This window comes from Petaurus breviceps, unplaced genomic scaffold, assembly GCF_028583685.1.
Source record: "Petaurus breviceps papuanus isolate PSGF00001 unplaced genomic scaffold, PetGlider_PUasm1.0 174, whole genome shotgun sequence".
Taxonomy (NCBI): domain Eukaryota; kingdom Metazoa; phylum Chordata; class Mammalia; order Diprotodontia; family Petauridae; genus Petaurus; species Petaurus breviceps.
The window spans coordinates 74,483,872-74,500,436 of NW_027185761.1; the positions used below are offsets into that span (position 1 = coordinate 74,483,872).

Below are 16,565 nucleotides of genomic sequence, written 5' to 3' on the forward strand. Positions count from 1 at the left end.
GTCTCCTAAACATACCGGGGTAAAGTCTGGGGATGGTCTCCAAGCAGCCTTTCCTCAGGGGCCCAGAGACTTGGAACACCTTCCAAGATACTGAGAGTGTCCCGACGGAATGGAATGACACGGCGAAGGTCCCTGCCCTGGGCAGAGATCTGTCCCAAGCTCTGGGGATACATTGAGACAGGCCCAGCTCTCCTGGAGTTCAAGGAGTTTGTTAGAGGAGGCAACACATGTAGGAGGGTTCCCCTTCATGGTCAATGGGAAGGCCCAGAGGTCCTTAGGGTCGAAAGGTTGCAGGGCAGATGATACGGCGTCATGTTCCTTGGGAAGCAATGACAGGGAGATGGTGCTTGATCAGTGACAGTTGGGAAGAGAGTCCACGGGCTCTGGGTACTCTCCAGCCAAAGTGGGCCTGGGGGATTGAGCATGCAGCTGAGCTGAGGAGCCCCAAAAGATGCCATCAAAGACGTGTTGGCACAAAGGTCCCCCCAGTCCGAGGCCACCTCTCCATGATTCCTACTTTTTTCAGACATGAAGGCCCTCCCTCCTACACACTCCCTCTTAAACTCTGTGATCCAACATGTGAGCACTTATCCATTCAATCAGGTTTCCTCCATGTTAAAGATTAATTAGAACTCTCAGCCTAAGAACAGGGCCATCAAAACTCATTAAAAATTCATCCATTTTTCCCAAAGACTTGTTAAGGAGCCAAGAGAAAATAGAAGACTGAGCATGTGCTAAATTCCTGGTTTACATTGAATGAATGCACTGTTTTTAGACAATCTGTGTCATCAAATATCATTTCTTCCCTGTCCAGATGGGCAAAGGCTCTCAGATTCCTGCTCAGTTGGGGAGGCCTGGTACTCCTCAGGCCCCTGAGCACAGAAGGAACAGGGTGGGATGGCAGAGGGACGGCCTTGGGTCCACTCTCCCCACCCTCAGCCCATGTCTAAGCCTCTGTGAGTTATGCCCTAAGTGTGTTGTAAACCTATGAGTGCTTGAGAAATGTCAGCAGTCATTGCAGATGTATGCACCCTGGCCCAGGGCAGGCAGAAGTGGGGTGAGTGGGTGACGTCATGGGGTACACAACAAAGGGGGAAATCCCAGGAAGGAGGAGCCTGGGCCCAGGGGCTGTGAGAAAGAGGGAAGGGGCAAAACAGAAGGGGAATGTCCCCATAGGCTGTTCTTCCTTCCCCTTCCACAGTTTTCTGCTTCTTTTTCCCCACCCGGGAAAGAAAGGAAAGAAATGCTTTGCACACAACAGACCTCTTACAAATATTTGTGGAATAGACTTGGGTTCAAATCCTGACTGTAGGACCTTGGACAAGCCACTGTCTTCTCTGGGGCTCAGTTTACTCATTTGTAAAATAAGAGGTTGGCTTGGGTTGGCCCTAAATCTGTGATCATGTGGCTTGGATTGAAGCCAATCCCAGAGAAAGGGCAAGAGCCGTCTCCCAGGGCCTCTGCCTGGCAAGAGTGGGAACAGGCAGGAGAGGAGAAGAGGAACCTTGGCCTGGCTTTACCAGAGGGGATGGAGATTTTGCCATCCCTTCCCCCTCTCATTATTCGAGGCCAAAGCACAGGCCCCAGAATCTGGGACCTAGAGGAAGGTAGAGTCCTGGCCTTGTGGCTAAAGGACTTTTGTCCATATCCAGGCTCTACTCCTGTCTGCCTGTGAGACCCTGGGAAAGTCACCAAACTTCTCTGTGCCTCAGTTTCCTCATCTGGAAAATGGAGAGGGAGTTGGACTGGATAAACTCTGAGGTGCCTTCCAGCTCTGGTCTGTGATCTGTAAAGTCTGATACCCACAGCAAGCTCATCAGAGATGGGTTTTCTGATATGTTTGAACAGAACCTGTGCCCAGACCAAGCCTGGCTGCCTGTGCAAAGAGAGACTGACCCTGTGTCCACTCCTGTCCTGGGTGAGAGCTCTGATCACTCTCTCCTGCATCCCCCTGCTGGCTGCACCCCCAGCTTCCACTGACCCTGCCAGCCTTGGCTCCTGCCAGAACTCAGTCTCTGTCTCTGTCTCTCTAACTCTCTGTCTCTCTCCTCTCCTCTTCCTCCCTCCCTCCCTCCTCCTTCCCTCTCTCCCGCCCCTCTCTCTCCCTCACACTCTCTCTAGCTCTTTCTCCATCTCTGTGTGTGTATGTGTGTATCTTTTTCTGTATCTCTCTGCTTCCCCCCCCCCACCTGTCTCTCCATCTCTGTGTCTCTGTCTGTGTATGTGTATATATGGGTGTGTGTCTGTTTCTCTCTATTTCTCTGTCTCTCTGTCTCTGTCTCTGTGTCTGTGTGTGTGTCTCCAGTTCTGTGTGTGTCTCTCTCTCTCTCTCTCTCTCTCTCTCTCTCTTTCTAAAAAGAAGCCTGCTCAGAGTCAATGAACCCATTGCAGTGACTTAGGGTGGGTAGAGGGGTGACAGGATATTCAGATCTAATCTTCAGAGGAGGAATCATCAGCTCCCTGGGCTCAGAGATTTTTTAAAGTCACACACACACACACTCACACTGTAGGGAGATCATGACAGAGTCATTGAGCTGGATGAGGAGAGGGCCCCTGAGCTGAGCTCACCTCCTCAGCAAACCTGGAGTTCAGAGGCTCTGTGCCCTCTGAGCCTTTTCCCCGACTGGGCCTGCCCGGGGCCACAAGCCATCGGCTTCCTCCCTGCTTGAAACGAAAGGGCTTGAGAAGCCTGGGTCTGCACATTGGCCAGCCGCCTCCCTGCAGAAAAGACCAGCTTCATCAGAGCCAGATGTAGGAAAGGTTCACGTTGGAGGGTGCTGGGAAGGGGAAGCTCCAGGATTGCTGCTGCAAATCTGAAAGCCAGATCGTGGCTCCCCAAAGAGGAAGCTGAGGCCGAGCCACTTAATAAGAGGCTGCTTGGGGGTGGGGGCTTCGGGGTTCCCCTGTGACTTGTTTTGCAAGACAGGAAAAAGGGGTGCCCAGTGTGACCCCCATGAACTCTTCTGAAAAGCCCTGGAACTTCTGGTCACGGGCTCAGGAAGGACTCTAGCTGCTGCCTTCCTCTGTCTCAGTGGCTTTTGGACTCTGCCCAGCCAGAGAGGCAGGCCCCCATCTCTGCCCCGACCTGAAGTCCAGGGAGGCCTTGCTGTCCCTCAAAGGCCAGGAAGCAACGTGCTGGGGTGGGAGTGGCCTGTGCCTGTCTTGTCCCCAGGAAGAAAGTAGATCTGCCCTGGGTCGTCTCTTCCTGTGAAACTTGGGGTGTGTGTGTGTGTGTGTGTGTGTGTGAACCTATGTGTGTGAGTGTGCCTGCATGGGCTGTGTGTGTGTGGATTGTGTAGACGTATGTGTGTATGTCTGCGTGTGCGATGTCTATGTGTGTGTGTGTGTGCCCTGCCTTCCCCAGTTCTTGGTGAACTGAAGAGTGTGGCTGTCGTGGGTCCACAGCTCCTGTCCTGGGATGAAGAGCTCCTGGCCTGGCCTCCTCCTGGCTTCCCTCCTCTTCCTCTTCTCCCCACCCGGCTCCTCCTCTTCGGCTCCCAAGCACCCAGCCGGCCCCCTGCTCTCCGATGGACATGCCTGTGTAGGTAGGTGTAATGGGAATGCAAATTTGGAAGATCTTCCCTGCCCCTAGGCTAAAGTGCACCTGAAGCCTGGGGTGGGAGGCTTGTTTTTCAGTAGATACTTCTTGATTGGCCAGTGGGTCAATAAGGTTGTTACATTCTCTGAGCCAGGAGAAGGCTATATAAGCCCTGATGTGTAGCTTTGTTTTGGGACTCACTTTGAGAAGTGTTCTGTGATTTGATCTGAATTCTGGGAAGCCGTTGTTGAGAGTCCCCCGGCTTTGAAAAACCCAGATGTGGAAACCCAGATGTTGACTGGGTATGGATGTAATGGTTGGACAGTTTGGAAAGCTGTCTACTTGATCTGTTAATGTCTTGATAATTCTGTCTGTATATTTTGAAGTTTGGGGTGCTGACCTTTTTCCCCTGAACAAGGTAAACGATATATGTCTGACTGATTGAAGTAAGCTTGTTAACCCATTTTGAGTTGCTTTCCTTTAACAAAGCAGATCCAAGAACCTGTATGGGCAGCAAACCCTGAGGATGCACTTGGGGTGCTTGCTGCTACAGTAGGTCATGGAGGTGAGGGTAGGTTCTCTTTTGCATGCTCACGCTGAGCCTTATGCAGAACTTCTGGCCCCTTCCTGGGCCCCTATCAGCACCCACAGGCACCAGGAGAGAAGGCACTTGGAGGTTCAGCCCAAGACTCCAGGAGCACCTGGCAGTGGCCAGAGGGTGCCAGCCAGGACCTCCCAGCAGCGGGGGCAGAGGACACGGAGCTGGGGGGGGGCTTCTGGGGTCATAAAGGGGCCCCTCCTCCAGCCTCATTTTACAGAGAAGGAAACTGAGGCCCAAAGGAGGGAACTTGAGAGAGACCATCATGTAATGAACTTGGAATCAGCAAGACCTGGGTTCAGATCCCGTCTCTTAGCCATATTTTGACTCCAGGCAAGTCGGTTAAGCTTCTGACCCTTTATTTTCTCATCTGTGAAGTTCGAGGGCCCTCTGAGTCTGTGGCATGCCACCTCACACCCCCCTCCTTCACTTTCTGGCTGCATGATAATGGAGGAGTCGCTCAAGCTCTCTAAGCCTCTGTTTTAATGACACTCTACCAAAGCTTCGATGTTGTTATAAAGAGAGCATCACATAAACCTCTGGGTGGTCAGTCCTGAGCCATGACTGGGCTGGGCTGGGGGCTTTTGTCTCTTGGGGTGTGGCTGATGGAGTCCAGCGCTGAATGTCCATCCAGCTTGGCCACGAGTCATCTTCACACAGGCCCTGGGGTTCTCAAGATGTCCCCTTTGCTCCCTGCCTTTCCCCACCTTCCAAAGCCTCATGGAGACATTTGCAAACAAAGGCATTTCACACACACACACACACATACACACACACACACACACACACACATGTCAAATCTTCTTTCCAAGACTGATCACCCAGGGTGGGAGAGATTCCTGGCTCCCGGGCCTGCCAACTGGGCCCAGGGGGCCCCTCCAAGCCTGGAAAGGAAGGAAGCCAAGGCCAACACCGAGTGTTTGTGGGGCTTCAGTACTGGGAGATCTTGTGTCATTCTCCCCCAAACAAGGAGAAACCAGGCTCTGTGATCTTCCACTCTGTGAATGTCTGGCAGAACGGAGACTGAGCACTAGCCCCAGACTTTGGTACTTGCTTCATGGACTAGACGAAAGGAGGTTCACTGATTTAGGCCTGGAAAAGATTGGGGAGGTCATCTAGTCCACCTCCCATACCCATTTTACAGATGAAGAAACAGACCTACAGGCATTAATTGACCTGCCCAGAATCACACAGGGAGCAAAAATCAAAGCCATAACTTAAGCCCAGGTCCCAGAACTCCACATCCTGGGCTCTTTCCCCTGCCCCAAGCTGCTGAAGTCTTAGAGCATCTAATGGATTCAGAGCTGGATGAGTGATCGAAGCCGAGACGAGTCAGTCATTAATGGATGTCTGCTTGGATGGGCTTCTAATGGACTCAGTGCCTAAGAAGCTGTCCTTGAGCCAATATCAGGAGCAGGGAGATTCTTCCCACTGAAAAGTGGGGCCAACTCTTATTACTGGGAGCAGGTGGGACTAAGGGAGTGAGGAAGTGGCCAGTGCTGGGTAGGGCCTGGGGCTTGCCTCTCTCCTGTGTGATATGACCACAGCTGTGATGAGGTATGGCCTGAGGGGGTCCATCTCTGTGGGTCTCTGGGGAGAATGGAGGACTATTGGGCCCCCTGGAGCCAGCTGCCACCAGCTGCCTCTCACTTCCCAGTGAAATTCTGAACTCCCCACACAGAGGATTAAAGTAATGCTTGGCCACATGCTTGTCTCCTCCATTTCACAGTCATTCAGCAGGACCAACAAAGACACATGGTCCACAGCTAGTCAGGTCTAGGAAGGGAAAGATGTGGCTGCCTTTGTCCCTCTCCCCATCCCATGTTTGTTATTTTTAAATTCCATTTCATTTTGTTTTCAGTTCCAAATTCTCTCCCTCCCTCCTCTCCTTCCCCCACCCATTAAGAAGGTAAGAAAAACAAATACACATGTGTATAGTTATGCAAAACAAGTTCCCATATTAGCCATGTCCCAAAAATAGAGAAAAAGAAAGAAAGGAAAGGAAAGAAAAAACACCTCGATCCGCCCTCTGAGTCCCTCAGTTCTCTCTGGAAGAGAGCTTTTCATCATGAATCCTTTGGAATTGTCTTGGTTCATTGTTACGATCTTTCACCATTGATCATCATGGTAACTCCGCTGTGAGGTGTATAATGTCCTCTTGGTTTAGCCAGCTTCGCTTTGCATCAATTCATATAAGTCTTTCCAGTTCTTTCTGAAACCATCCCCTTCATCATTTCTTACAACACAGTAATAACTTAGTCATCTAGCCATTTCCCAATTGACGGGCGTCCCCTAGTTCTTTGCCACCATTTAAAGAACTACTATAAATTTTTTTGTGCATATGGGTCACTCTCCCCTTTTATCTCCTTGGGATACAGACCCAGGAGTGATATTGCTAGGTCAGAGGATTCGCACAATTTTATAGCCCTTTGCTCATAGTTCCAAATTGTTCTGCAGAATGACTGGACTAGCTGACAACCCCACCAACACTGAGTTAACATCCCTATTTTTCCACATCCCCTACAGAACTAATCATTTTCTTTTCTGTCATGTTAACCAATCTGATGAGTGTGGGTTTGTACTACAGCATTGTTTTAATTTGCATTTCTCTAATTGCTAGTGATTTCAAGTATTTTTTAATATGGCTATTAATAGCTTGGATTTATTCCTTTGAAAAATGCCTATTCATATCCTTTGACCATTTATCAATTGGAAAATGGATCTTATTCTTATCAATTTGACTCAATTCCCTATACATCTTAGAAATGAGATGTTTATCAGAGAAATTTGCTGCAAATATTTTCCCCAATTTTCTGATTCTTATTTTAGTGCATTGATTGTGTTTGAGCAAAAACTTTTTAATTTTACATAATCAAAATAATCCATTTTATCTCCTGCAAACTCTACCCCTAGCCATAGATCTGTCAGCAATTTCTTACATGCTCCTTTTATTTGTTTATGATGTCCCTCTTTATGCTTGAATCCTACACCCTCTTTGAACTTACCTTGGGATATGGTGTGAGATGTTGACCTAGACCTAGTTTCTGACAGAATATTTTCCAAACAGTTTCTGTCAAATAGTGAGTTCTTGCTCCAGTAGCTTGGATCTGTGGGTTTATCAAACATTAGGTCACTGTGGCCATTTGCTTCCATATATTGTGTACCTCATCTATTGCATTGATCAGTCTTTCTATTTCTTACCCACTACCAACTGTTCTGGTGGTGATAGCTCATAGTACAGTTTAAGATGTGACACTAAAAACTGTTTTAACATGTAATTGGGGGGAAATAAAATATGTATATGTGTGTGTGTGTGTGTATGACATGGTACTGATAGGCTGCTTTCCTTCCTGCTTTTTAAAATTGATTCCCTTGATATTCTTTTTTCTCCTCACATTTGCCATGTTGCCAAAAAAGCCTTGATATTTTTGACCTTGTATTCCTCCAGATGAATTTTGTAATTATTTCTATGGTTCTAGAATGTAATTTTTGTTAGTTTGATCGGTATGAAACTAATTAAGTAGTTTAGGGAGCATCATCATTTTTATCATATTGGCTCAGCCTCCCTACTGGCAATGAATATTTCTCAGGTTGTTTAGATCTGTCTTTATTTATGTGAAAAGTGTTTTGTAATTGTGTTCATGTAGTTACTGTGTGTGTTGGCAAGCAGACACCCAATCATATTTTTTTACTTTCTGTCATTATGTTAAATGGAATTTCTCTTTATGTCTCTTCCCACTGGATTTTGTTGGTAATACATAGAAATGCTGATGTCGGTTTATTTTATATCCTGCAACTTTGCTAAAGTTGTTCATTGTTTTGACTAGTTTTTTAGTTGTTTCTCTAGGATTCCCTAAGTATAGCATCATATCATCTGCAAAAAGTGATGGTTTTGTTTCTTCATTGCCTATTTTTATTCCTTCAATTTCTTTTTCTTGGATTATTGCTAAAGCTAGTATTTCTAGTAGAATATTGAAAAACATTGGTGATGGTGGGCATCCTTGCTTCACCCCTGATATTATCAGGAAGGCTTCTAGCTTTTCCCCATTACAGACAATATTTAATTTGGGTTTTAGATGTTGCTACTGAACACTTTAAAAGACGTTCTACATACTTTCTAGTGTTCTTAAAAGAAATTGGTGTCGTGTTTTTGTCAAAAGATTTTCCTGCATCTATTGAAATGTTTATATGACTTTTGCTCTTATGTTTTTAATATGGTCAATTATATTTATAGTTTCCTAATATTGAACCAACTTTACTTTATTGGTAGAAACCCAGCAGCAGCAGCAGCATCACAATCAATGACTAGCATTTACATGATGCCTACTATGCACCAGGCACTGTGTTGAACACTTTAAAAATGTATCTCATTTGGTCCTCACAAAAACCCTGTGAGGTAGGTGCTATTATTGTTCCCATTTTACAGTTGAAGAAACTGAGGCAAATGAGGGTTAAGTGACTAAGCCAAGGCCACCCAGCTAGTAAATATCTGAAGCCAGATTTGAACTCAGGTCTTACTGACCCAAGGTCCAGAGTTCTATCCACTGTGCCACCTGCTCTACTGCATATTTGGCATGTGTTGTAGTTTCCATGCTAGTGTTTTATTTAAAATTTTTTACATCTTTATAATTAAAGAAATTGGCCTATAGTTTTCTTTTTCTGTTTTGACTTTCCCCGGTTTTTTTCTCTGTTTTGACTCCCCCTTGTTTTCTTTTTCTGTTTTGATTCCCCCTGGTTTTCTTTCTCTGTTTTGACTCTCCTTGGTTCAGAAGGAATTTGGAAGGATCTTTTTCTTTACCTATTTTTTCTAGTAGCTTATGTAGTATTAGAATTAATTGTTATTTAAATGTTTTGTAGAATTTTCTTGTAAATCCATCTGGTTTTGCTGTTGTTGGATTTTTCTTTGAGAGTTCATTTCTGTCTATTCATTGGTTTTCTAAGATAGACCATTCTACCATTATGGGCCTTTTCTATCCAGGGTCTTGGCTATCATTAGACTCACTCTGACCCTTGATACAGGGTCTCAGAATAGTAGTCCACTCTCCAGAGGCCAGGGAAAACACTATCCAACACCAGTGACACATGCCCTTGGCAGGGCATGTATGTTACACTGAATAGGAAATGGGATACACCCAGCTTTAGCAGTGATACACTTCAGAGACTGTGGGCTTGCCAGACAAAGCACCAAATGTGCAGGCCCCACTCAATACACTAGCATGGTCAAATCATTAAAGATGGTAGCCATATAGCCTCTACCTACTGGTTCTTCAAGGGCTTGTTGTCAGTTGGTTGTGAGGGCCCTTCTCTCTTAGCCTTCTCTCTCATACTCTGCAAAGGGCTAGCCCCACCTCTTCATCTTTTTAAAGCAACTTTTGTGGGCTTGGGGTCATCAATTGCTCTCCTGGCAGTCAGGCAGTCATGCTTCATGACTGGTCTATGCTCAATGGCATGCCCTATGAGTCTGGGCATCCCTAACATTGACAATAAGAAATTGAGGAGGGGGGCTTTTCCAGCTCTCGAGTACTCCCATTCTGTGACTTTGGGGGTCGCTTCTGGGCAATGAAAAATGATTGCTTGTTAAAATTAATCAAGCAGATGGAGACAGTACTGTTCTTAAGGGCCTATTTAGAGTACAGATTACTTCTTGTTAAAACTATTTCTCTCATTTTTGTAGAGAAAATTTTCCACAGACTAAGACTCATGTCAAACTAAATGCCAAGTATGGGTCATATTCTTCTATCCCTACCCCTCTCCCAGCAGACTCCCACCCCCCGCCCCGTGCCACTTTCCAAATCCTTCAAATTGCCATGCCCAAATCAAGAAACAAAACAGCTACAGCTAATGGGAGGAAATGTTCTCCTTCAAAGGTCCTATATCAGACACCAAATCTTACACAGAAAAGTCATCTTCCATATGTCCGTGTTACTAATGGCACATCCTCTCCTTTCAGCAGCTGGTTAGTTTATTTATTTATGTGAAAAGCTCAGCATGCTTTTCCCCAATGACCTTTGAAGAATTTACAGACTGAGAATCTGTGTTTGTGGTTTACCCAGCAACTGGCCTTTGCAGCATAGGTGGGAAAGTAGGTCAGGGGAAGCAGTTGAGGGGCCTGATCTTACAGTTAGAAATACGTGACTTCAAATCCTCCCTTGGACCGCAGACACACCCCTTAACCTGACTGAGTTTCATTTTCCTCTTTTGTCCAATGGGGTGCTACCTGCCTCCTAGGCTCCCTGTGAAGAAAGCACTAACTTAAAGCAGAGTTCAGCAAAGAATATTCATCACGACTACAACAGCACAAATGTAAAGACTAACCACAAAAAATGATGAAATTGCAAAATTATAACGAACAAGGCTGACTTGAAAGAAGAGATATGAGAAGACCCTCCCATTCGGCCCCTTTGCAAAGGAGGGAGGGCCACGAGGGTTGGATGTTGCACAGCTCCTTAGATTGTTTTCCCTTTCTTTTTCTTCTTTAAAAAACACTGTTTGCTCTGTGGGATAGCCCTCAGGATCATCGAGCAGGAAGATGGCTGAGGGAAACAATGGTAACATAAAAAATTAAAACACAACAATCAAAACTTATTTTACAAGAGGAAAGTTTAGACTTAATAAGCCATAAGGAACTATCAATGGCTGGTTATTCTAATCACCTGGAAACAGGAAGTGAGGCCATGGGATTGTACTTGCAGGGCCCTGGCTTGGAGAAGATGTGAAATAACAGGTACTTCAACAGTCCAACTGATCTCAAGCACCCAGAAACCAATGTGCCATCCAAGAAGGACTCTGCCTCACCCCACTGCCTTTCCCAGGTCCACTGATACCTGCTTCGGCTTTCTTCAAAGTCAGATGGACTCGACCCTGGATTGACATTTGCTTGATAATGTCTGAATACTAGAATATTACTGAGTACCACTCTGTCAGTAAACATAAGCAAATCTTAACTTCTTAACATGGGATCAAAGAAATTCGCTCAGATAATCCTCTGGCCTCCTGTTCTTTTCAGTATCATTTCTTGTCTTTCCATCAAGGTTCCTTTACTTCAGCCAAAATGGTCTTCTTGTGTTCCCCACAAAGCTCTTGCAAACATCCCCCACCCAGTCTTGCTACAGACAGAAGAGGCCAAATATTGTTCTGTGATTCTTTGCCAATCCAGCCTAAATTGGGTCGTTGCTGGCTTCTGGAGGTGATGTGTTTCAAAGCCTCAGGCGTCACCTAGTCCCTGTTTGCAGATGGTATCCTGTGGTTTGTAGTAAGCTCAAGAATACTGTAGAGTCTCCTATGAGATTTGTAATCACTCAAAAGACCTAACAATCCCCATGAGAAAAACCAAGTGAATGAAAACTCTGATATGTGATTGGTTGTTCAATTCATAGAGCTTGTCTAATAGTATGTACTTCTTAGACAAATACTGCAAATGGAAACTGAGGTGAGAGCAGAATTGAAGACTGGATAACCTTCAGGAAATTATTCAGTGTTTTCAATGATACCAGGTTTCTCTCTGAAAGACCCATCTGATCTGCTTAATGCCAATATTGTGCTAACATTGTTGTATGGCTATGAGTCACAGAACACCAGTCTTCGAAGAACTGAAATTGAGAATCACCCCCAAAGCAGTGAGAGAACATCAAAAGCAAAGAATTGTCTGTTACTTAGGAAAAGTGATGTAAGATGTCACAAAAGAAAGTGTAGGCTGGGGGGGCAGGGGGTGCTGAGGGTGGGGGTGGGGAGATGAGTTAGTCATCTAGCAAGACCAAGTACGTACTATGTTCCCGGCACTGTCCTAGGTACTGGAAATAGAGTACAAGAATGAGAAAATCCCTACTCACAAGGAGTTTACATGGGCCTCACTGATATCCACACAACGTCCAGAGAACAAGAGAGAGTCAAACACACTGGGTAGACCCACATGGATTTCTAGGAGGACAAAGCCAGGAGTTGCACAGGCTGAGCAGGCGTAGATAGGACGTGATTGAATCATTGGAAGGAATTTCTGGATTGGTGAGATCTCTGATTCATTGGTGTATCGGAGTTGTTGGGAATTTGAAACACATTTTTATATAAAAACAATGTTAAGGGGTGTGGGGGTCTCCAATCAGCCCACAAAATCTAGCTTTTGGTGCCACAGCACAGAGAAGGCAATGGGGATGGAAGACGTGATCATTTATGATGAGTTATGGTGCGTCCATCCCTCTGGAGACTGCCTGCATCCAGGGAACCTACATGAGACAGGTAATGCTATTATTTGTTAGTGACTTGTTAAGCCACGGTAGACACTGAATGACACAGCAATGGGGAGACCAAATTAGGGAATGTATTTGAACAGCATGATGATGGTGGTCCAGGCTCTCCCTTCCATAGACATCTATGTGAGCTGATGACCAGCTGGCCCCAGGGTAGAAGAGGAGCTAGGAGAGAGAACGGCATGTGAAGTGGTCCTCAGAGTGCCCCAGTCCAGGGGAGAGTCCAGGACAGCTCTGGAGTCTAGAGCTTCATCAGTCATTATGTTCCTGTAAAATCCCAGCCTAAGTGACTCCCCAGAAATGGCAGAGGCACGCCACTATTCAGCCTAGGAATACTGGGACTTCCTTCAAGCCCCATCTTCTACAGGAAGTCCCCCTAGGCCCTTTACAAATATCCCATTTGATCCTCACAACAAATGTGAGAGGTAGGTGCTATAATTATTCCCATTTTGCAATTAAGGAAACTGAAGCAAGCAGAAGTGAAGTGACTCATCCAGGGTCATCCAGGGTCACACAACTAGCATGAGGCTGAATTGGAACTCAGGTCTTCCTGACCATCTAGCACCATCTATCTGCCTCAAGCATTCAAAGGTCTTACACTGGAAGGGAGCCATGTCTTGGTGGTTGATGGGATTCTCTTCCAGTCTGTACAGGCTTAGCCCCAGCTTCCTGGCCCCAAACGCCCACCTCTTGATCTCTTAGAGCTAAGCACTCTTTTACATGGATGCCAGAAGGCTCCATTTGGGTTATTATCATGACCGATGGCTCTTCATTGATAATCATAGGAAGCTTCCCCTCATCTCTTCCCACATCTGATGGCCCTTGGAAGAACAACTCTAATGTGTGTGCAGTTTTCCTTGGACACATGTGCCAGGCAAACCTCCCCCCTGGTTCTGTGACTCCCCAAGATCAAACGCACCTCATCCTGGCCCCTTGAGAGTCCTCTGCCCACAGGGGCAGAGCTGTGGACCTGTTGGCTCCTCCTTCCTCCTCCCCCTCCTTCATCCTCCGCCTCCTCCTCCCCTTTTTCCCTCCTCTTCCTTCTCCTCCTCCTCATTTCCTGGCAGACACACCCAGATGCTCCTTCAACTGGCCTGGAATCAAACAAGCTTTCCATAGGATGAGGGAGATGTGCCCCTCCCTCACTGCCTCCTGCCCCTGGCAGGAGGTTTGCAGGGGCCCCTTCACTGGCTTTTCTCTGAGCCCAGGGTCTGAGGAGGTTCCAGCCCCTTTGATAGTCTTTCCTGTGACATGAGGCAAAGGGATTAAAGAGAAGGCTCTCCAAGGCCTTCAAAGCCACCACCTCTTCCTCTCATTTCCTTTTATCTGCTGAATGATTCTCCCTCCACTTTTATCTGGGAGAGCTGAGGAGCCTGCCAAGGCTCCAGTGAGTTGGGAGGAGCTTCTGGGAGAAAACCCTAGGTTTACTTTCCCAAAATAACAAAAGGAGTTACAAAGGGCCCCTGCTGCTACCCAGGAGTTCTAATCCAGCCTCAGACACTCCCTGGCTGGATGACCCTGAGCAAGTAGGCCCTCCTTGTGCCTCAGTGTTGCCCACCTGTGAGGATCCAATGAGATGATGTTTGCAGAGTGCCTTACAAACCTTAGAGGGCTGTAGTATTATTCTGAGAAGCCGCTTGGCTTCCTCAGTGGTAAATGGAATGATTAACATTCACGTTGCCCCTTTCATGGTGCGTTGTGCTTTATAGAAGCTAATTTGCTGTATAAATGTGTGATAGGTTTTTAAGGACCAATTTGCTACTTCAGTCAAAAGCTGTGAACACGCCTGTTCACTGAGCTTTCGGGGGGAGTCACAGTCATTTGGAACACAGAGCTCTCTCAGTCATCCAGGGGCCAGCCAGAGTCACAATGACTCCCTCCTGTCCCCAGACAATGGCATTTGCAGTGACATCTCCCCGATCTGCACCGATGGCCATCTCTGCAGTCCCCATCCATTAAGTCCCCTCTAGATTTTCCTGTCAATAAGGCTGCTTGAAGTCAGCCCCCAGCAGTGGCTGGCGCTGATGACTGGCTGCAGCCAGCTCATTCCTTTGATCCCAGATGATACAGCGGGTCAGTTTTCTGCACAACATACTGCTTTGCCTGAAAAGGACATTGGCTGTGGAACACAGGGTTCAGCTATGGAGTCCTCTCCTGTGATGGACCCATAACAAAGAGCCTAGAATGCCAGGAGATGAAAGTCAATGAGGTCATGGGGAGAAGCCATCACAGGGGCCAGCTGGACAATGAACAAGGGTCAGCTTCTCTCCAGAGCCCCTGACTCCAGGAGCTGATGGAAAATCTTGTGAGCTCACCAGCGTGGAAGTCTGACTGAGATTTAGGGAAGGATTGGGGATGAACTGACCTTCGTGGAATGCTGTATATCGGTTACCATTGTTGTCTCAGACTAGTATGAGCCAGAGCTGTTGGCCCCAGAAAACAGAGGTCAGTGGCAGCTGCCCCCTTTGTCCTAGTCAGAGAAATCTGGAAAAGGCTGAGCATGAACAGGAGACCACAGAGCTGAGCCCGGGCTTTGACCCCTCTGTGACACTTGGGCATCAGCACAGGCCAGGTACCAAGTGGTCACACACACACACACACACACACACACACACACACACAGCTCCAGGGAAGGCAGCACTGGTCAGGAGAAGGGTGAAGTCAGAGTGCTGCATTCTGAGGACCTGGACCTAGGACTAGGGCTACACAAAGGAAGCACTTTGTGACTGTACTTGACCTCCGTTGTAGAGCCAGTAGAGGGGAAAGGAGTTCCTGCACCCCAGCCTTCTAGTGAGAGAAGGGGAGATGCTAGGCTGCAAAATAAGCCTCAAGAATGCCTCTAGCAACTCCAAAGTCAAGCATGGGAGGGCGGGCCCAGGCTTCTAGAACTAGGAGAGGGAGCTCCTAACAGAACCAGACTTAGGGAGACGAGGATGATGAGACCCTTGGCCATGAAACTGGAGCAGCAGCAAGAGACCAAACCACAATATTCAGGAGCCAAAGCCTTGAACTTTTTTAGTTCTGATCTTACTGCCGTTTATTTGGAGAGAGGAGGCACAAAAGGAAGGGGCTACTCCTCTGGCAGCCCCAAGTTCATTTTCATTCTGTAGGAAATGCCCCAGGGCTCAGGAGAGAAAGTGATAATGATCGGAATACTAGGGGGCAGGAACCAGCTCATTCACACTAAATCCCTTCCACTTCTGAGGAGAATACAAATCACCGGAGTGGGGGAAGGGTGTTTTAAGTCCAGAGGGAAGTGATTTAAGACACTGGGAGAAAGTAAGACTTGTGGGAGGCAAAAGGTGATGATATTGATTGTTTGTAAGTCACTGTGAGTCCCCTGTTTTCCACCCTCTGTCTTTGGGGGGAAATAAAGATAGTCTTCTACCTGTAATATATTGCTACCATGGGGAAGGAATCATTGTGTGCTCAGGGGGAAATTAAAGAAACCAAGATAAATGATTTCTTCATTCATTGGATTCTTTTAAGTGGCCTAAGGAACATGTGTGTGAGGGGCGAGGAGGAGGAGCAGGGACGTAGCTGTTTCTCTGATCTGGCGATGGCGCCTCTGGCCCAAGGCACCCCGACTTCTAGGCTCAGAGGGACCTTGCCCAGTCCTGAAGGTGGCTCAGAGAGCTCCGGGCATTGTCTCTCTGCCTCTCCCATAGACTTATTGTGGCTCCTCTCATTAATTCACTGCTCTGACTCCCTTCTCCACTCTTCCAGCTACTTCCTTGTTTTGCCTGAATTTTTGTAACTCCATTGCCCAGCTTAGTGTCTGCCCCCCCCCCCCAAGTGCTTAACCAGTGGTTGTTGATTGAAAGATGATGCCCGGTCTCTGTGCGAGCTGAACAAAACTGTCCTTTGTTCATTGTCAGGATGTGTGCTGATGGTGTCCATAGTGGAGCAGCTGGTACAAGTTCACAACTCTACCATGCGGGAGGAGATGGAAAGACTGTGCAGCTACCTCCCTGGTGAGTAGGGACCCCACACTGCCCCAGGCAAGGCGGCTTTGGGCTCTGGGCTTGGAGGCTTAGCCTGGAAAGGGTCTTACCAAGGAAGGGGCAGGCAGCTGCCTGTGCCTCCTAAGGAAGCCATCCCAGGGAGAACAGAGAGATCTGCAAGGAACACATGAAGGATCTCTCTCTCTCTCTCTCTCTCTCTCTCTCTCTCTCTCTCTCTCTCT

The 16,565-nt window shown here is 47.2% G+C and overlaps 1 protein-coding gene across 1 annotated transcript in view; it reads left to right on the forward strand.

The window, feature by feature from the left end:
• Positions 1 to 2,960: 2,960 nt before the first annotated feature.
• AOAH (acyloxyacyl hydrolase) overlaps positions 2,961 to 16,565 on the forward strand; it is a 107,112-nt gene continuing 93,507 nt past the window's right edge. Inside the window, exons 1-2 of the mRNA XM_069084584.1 lie at positions 2,961 to 3,545; positions 16,258 to 16,353. Coding sequence (XP_068940685.1) covers positions 3,419 to 3,545; positions 16,258 to 16,353 — 223 coding nt within the window. The 5' untranslated portion in view covers positions 2,961 to 3,418. The remainder of the gene's footprint in view (positions 3,546 to 16,257; positions 16,354 to 16,565) is intronic.